The 5,519-nt window shown below is 37.2% G+C and overlaps 1 protein-coding gene across 2 annotated transcripts in view; it reads right to left on the reverse strand.

Moving 5' to 3' along the window:
• LOC107090624 (attractin-like protein 1) overlaps positions 1 to 5,519 on the reverse strand; it is a 400,529-nt gene that overhangs the window by 163,857 nt on the left and 231,153 nt on the right. For both annotated transcript variants that reach the window (XM_015384120.1, XM_015384119.1), the window contains one exon: positions 3,216 to 3,277. In XM_015384120.1, the coding sequence (XP_015239606.1) occupies positions 3,216 to 3,277 (62 nt within the window). The remainder of the gene's footprint in view (positions 1 to 3,215; positions 3,278 to 5,519) is intronic.

Raw genomic sequence — 5,519 nt, forward strand, 5'->3', positions numbered from 1 at the left:
CAAAACAGCAGGGTGATGGACGCATCAGCATGATGTTTATGTGTAAGTTATCGGCCATAAAGAGTGGGAACAAGATGGATGCAAATGTTTCCTCTGTGAAAGTAGGTAAAACCAACGCAGCCATAAATCTGACAGCAGCTGATCTAACTTACGCACCAAAGAAGACACAAAATCATTTCTAAATTAGATATACTGTTATCTATGTTATCTATATCTATACATTATTGTTTGAAGCAAAGAACACATTTTCTGAAAGGGAAATAATAATCATTTGCTGTTTTTTACAGTTAAATTGTTTCCAAATATAAGCAAATTTGATTTTTTTCAACTTTCTGTTTTTCACTTTTAGTTTTATAAAATGGATTTTACAGATCGCATTCTCTTTACTACAAGCCTGATGCAAACGCTCACTCTTCACCAACAAATTGTTGTTTCTAACGTCGATGCTGACCAACAGTCTTTGATCATCACCTCAGAGTGAAGAAAATGTGATCTGTAAAACTGTCAAACTCTATTAGGAACAAATACAATTCATTAAACTCAATCTAAAAATTAAAAAAATTGACCAAATAAATGTTTCAATAAGTGTGAAAAATATAGTTATTTGAAAAAATAAAATCTAAAAAGAGCAAATTTAGACTCAAAACCTGTGTTTGATTAAGAACTTTAATCTAGAATGCATAAAATTTACATTTAAAAATATGTTCTCTGCTTGGAATAATGTTGCACACTATATTTCACACCCACCGCGGAAGGCATCATCAGATCATAAACAGTCTATCGGTGCCCACAATTCTGGTAAATATTATCATTACTGAACCTGTAATTAAAGTCAATTAATAGACAGAAAAAGACATCAGTTCAGAATAAATATCCTTTTCTTTCAGGAGAATCGGAACGTGAGTCACAGCCACGCCAAACTTTGATGGCAAAAGGCAGCATGGTCCCATACTGATGACATCACCCCCTGCATGCAGGCCTAAAGGTTGTGGATGTCTGGAAGCAGGTCCCTGGGCAATAAACCAGCTCCCTCACTCACATGGCTGCACAGTGACACACAGTCAGGCATGAAGACAGTGAGGACGCATACAGTCAAACCCAAGGAACCACGTTGGCATATACACCCGTATGCAGAGACAAACACACACTTGTCTGGTGTTCTAGCTGAGTGGCAGGATTTGGCCTGAAGACAGCCGACTCCTTTCCCCAAAAATCCTCTCATTAGATCCGGTGTCAATCTAACATATGCCACTTTCACCCTGTCCACAATAATGACAGCTTTACAAAGATAGTTTGAACTGGATTCTATGTAGATATTTCTTTCCCTTTACAGCTCCTCTTAAATTATGTCACAATTTATTATCTAATATGATCAAGGAGCAACATATTTGATTAAATATGAAGTTTGTCAGTATTCTGTGAAGCTTTTTTTCTGAATAAAGGAACAGGCAACAAACAGGCTTAAATTGGAAGGCAAAAAATGTCGAAACATCTTTAAAAAACTGAACTAAAGGCAGGTTACCTTCCAATTTAGGCTTGTTTGTGGTTGTCATGACCCAGATGACTGATCATTTACACAGGCGCTCAGAAGAAAGTGAGTAGAACCATCCATCCATTTTCTGACAAGCTTATCAGTGGTGGTGAGGAGTGCTGGTGTCTATCTCCAGCTGTCTGGACTGTGGGAGGAAGCTGGAGTACCCAGAGAAAACCCAGGCATGCTCAGGGAGAACATGCAAACTCCATGCCGAAAGACCTTGGGAACCTTCTTGCTGCAAGGCAAGTGCTAACCACTGCGCCACTGAGCAGCCCACAGCATGAATTCACAACACAAGTCCTCTCAAGGCACTTTACAGTTCAACCAGATCATCCAGTCAGGTTGGTTCAAAGGAAAACCAACTGATTGCATCGACTCATTGACTCAAAGGCAATCCCTCACATGGATTCTGTTCAAACTGGGTAACAGCAGATTTACCTTTAACTTTCAGTTTGTTGATCCAGTCTAGATGTTTTTCAGGAACGTTAAAGTATGAACCCCTCGTTCTAAAGCCTTAACAGCCTTATGCTCTTCCTGAGCTTTTTACTTACCAGAAAAAAACACAATCAGCCCTAAAATTCTCCAAAATCTCTCTCTATGCAGAGGATGTTTTCATTCTAATGCTGTAATTGGATCCGTCCTGCTGCTAGGATTTTGATGCAAAGACCGAGCGTTGACACAACTAATATACTTCACAGCAAAACCCCAGTTTTCCAATGAAAGTTTAAGATATGATAACCTCATAAGAAAGGAAATCGTTTATAATGGAGTTTTAAGCTCTATTCATTACTTTCTTTATTTGACCAACACTTCAGGGATTTTAGTTTATTCTGTTTTTTTTCTTGATTTTTTTAAACGAAAGGCTCACTAATAAATAAAAGAGGAAAAGCATTTTCCAGTCTGCATCATAATGCAAGACTGGAAAATGCTGCACAGTGTTTCCTGTACCAGCAAAACTGCTCTAGTTATTTTAGATATTCACAGTTAATGTCTTTACATTAATTAGCCTCTCTAAGTAATGTCAGATGAAATTGTAAGCTATACTATATGTATGTACTATATGTACATGATTCATATGAAATGTATCCAAAACCAGGCAGTGAGATTCATGACCACTGTAATTTTGTTGAGCAGAGCTGTAGGTTTAACAGTGACTGTGGCATCATCGATTATTTCAAAAGAGCACATTTTCTATAGAAGTAAATTGATTTTTAAATGGATCAGTGTGGAGGGAGCAGAGCTGAAATATCCTCTAAAATCTTCCTCTTCTGAAGTTTTATTATTCCTGTTATGTGTTAAATATGTGAACCAATAAATTGTTGTGTAAAACCCTCTTAACTTTATGTTATCTAATCAACAGCTCACTATAAGATGTGATGGTGAGCTTGTGTTTAGACCTAAGCCTGTCCTGTTTTATTTAATAAGCTATCCTCGGTCTCCGTCTCTCCCAGCATTTCAGCTCATTCCTACACCGTCCATCTAGATACTGTGGAGCAAAGGCTGAATCCACCAACACTACTGAGGCTTTTCTATCTCGCCTGAGGCTGCTGCCCCCTGCTGTAACTCAGTGGGCTCAGGTTGTGACCCTGATGCACTGGGAGCCTCTGGGACCTGAACCATTGAGCAGCAAAATACAGCAAGGAGTACAGAGTTTCTACTGGTGGAATAAAGTCAGGCTTACCTAAAGAAGGTGACGAAGAACTGAACCAGGTCCATGATGCTGTTGTGCTGAGAGAAGGCGATCTGTTTCAAATGAGAAGGAAAAGGTGTTACTAAAGACCGGTTCTTCTTTAAAGTTTAGTTTAGTTTACAGCATATCAAAATTTGACTTTACAATGTGTTTGATGGAGTGGATTTAATGCATGTTTATATTAACCTCTTAATATCCACCGAGTTTCTGGGGATACACATATTTTACATACCCAAATGAAAAAGAAAATAACTGAGGAACTGTAAGCCCAAATTACATGTGTGATACATTATATGAAATCTAACACCTTCTAGTTTCTGAATATATGAACACTGGGTGAGTAAAACACCCAAGCTGCATCAGTTCAAACAAAACTCAAAGTAGTTTTTTTATTCTCTAAAATAATAGTTTTTTTTAAACAGCAGTAATAAAGCCATGCTTGCTTGATGTGGCTGCTTTGTCATGGTACACTAAAATGAACTAGGTGGTTGAATTGTGGAGAATCTAAGCTTTCCATCGATGTCCAGCATGTCTGTATTGGTAAATATTTTACCAGTGTAATTTTCATGCATTCTGAGTTATTATTTGGTTTAAAACGGGTCGCTGGCGACCCGGTGGGTTTGGAGAGGATAAGGTAAAAGCTTCATAATCAGAGGCTGCTATGTCTGTGGTGAATCCTCTGAGACTGCTTGCAAGAGAAGAAGAAACCAGGCGGGGGACTAAGAGGGTTACCAGCATTAGTTCAGCAGGTAAAATGTCCTAAGAGTAAATAAAAAAAAGACGTGCAGAAAAGCTGACTGTGGTCCACTGGGACTCCGCTATAATAGAGGCATCAGGGAGGAAAGAGGCTGGCTGCACATCCAGGCCTCCAACGCTGCAGTATAGGAGGTATCATGAACTCCCTCATTATAAGTAAATGGGCTTACTTATTCAAAATAAGTAGAGATTCAACATGAATGATTTGTAAAGTTCAATCAAATTCACTGCTTTGAACAAAATTGCCTTCAATTTCCACAATGCTCTTTTTTTTTTTTTTAGCATTTTTAGTGGGAAACCAACTCTACCATCAGCTGTCAATTCAATTTACAGCTGCAACTGTTAAAGTGATACAATCCATAGACAGTTTACTTTTATCGGTGCAGAGACACAAACACCAACAAAAAATGTCAAACTTCCCATACATATAGGCTGATAGGTATAGAGCTAAAATACAACCAAGATAAATGTGAAAAAATTGCTTTAATTTGATGATTTGAGCAAACATGGCTCTTTTCTGTTCAGGTTAAACAGAACTAAGACAACTGAATATCTCTGTTGAATGCATAGGCTGTATGACTATAGTCTATGCTAATGCATAGTCTGTATAACTATACATTAGCAAGAGGCAGTCTGTATCAATATAAAGTCACCTTCTTCCAAATCTATTACATTTGACAAAACTGTAATCATATTTTGGAACCTGAGCTATAAGAGGCCATGTTAACTCATTACTAATCCTTTAGTAATTAATTAATCCTAAATAGGACAGTACAGACTGTAAAACATACCTTTAGTTGACAGAAAAACCCGCTTAGAGAGTAATTATATCAAAATTGTAAAGAAAACATGTAAACATTTTGCATTTAAGAGAAAAAAAAACTTCTATGTCTGTCAATATGTTCAATTCAGAACTCCTCAAGTAGAAAAGGTTGTAGTTCCCCCTGGTTTAATTTAGTAAAAAATCTCCTTGAAGCAACCTTTAGCTTTCTGATTATTCATTGAAAAAATAATCGACAGATAAATCGATTTGCAAAATAATCGTTTGTTGCAGCCGTACTTTTCAGCTTCCTGTCCAAGTTAAAATCCCACCCAGAATAAAACCCAGAGGCAATAAAACACATCAAACATTTCACTTTTCTTAGCATTTAAACAAAAGAATAAATAAATAATATATAGTTTGTGATAAACCGTGAAACGCTCAGTCTGGTGAAGAAAGACAAACATAAGAACATGAAGTGGTGCTTATACTTTCCTACACAGAACGCTTTGTGAGGCCTTTAGGTATGAGACTCTTAATTGCGTTTTCTTTTGAGGTTAAATGTATTTCCCAGCAGATCAAACTTGATGGTTTTAGTTACAGTATTTGATTTTATATCAGTCATTTGTGAGTTCAGGTTCACTGGAAATCACATTTCTTGACAGGAATAAAAGACGTTTTGCTGAGGTGAAAGTTCCCTCCAAATTAAATCTAGATTTCAATAATCAAAAAAAGGCAAAAAAAAAGCGACTTTGAAACAAACCCAGCCCCCCCCCCCC

This window comes from Cyprinodon variegatus, unplaced genomic scaffold, assembly GCF_000732505.1.
Source record: "Cyprinodon variegatus isolate N-32 unplaced genomic scaffold, C_variegatus-1.0 Scaffold304, whole genome shotgun sequence".
Taxonomy (NCBI): domain Eukaryota; kingdom Metazoa; phylum Chordata; class Actinopteri; order Cyprinodontiformes; family Cyprinodontidae; genus Cyprinodon; species Cyprinodon variegatus.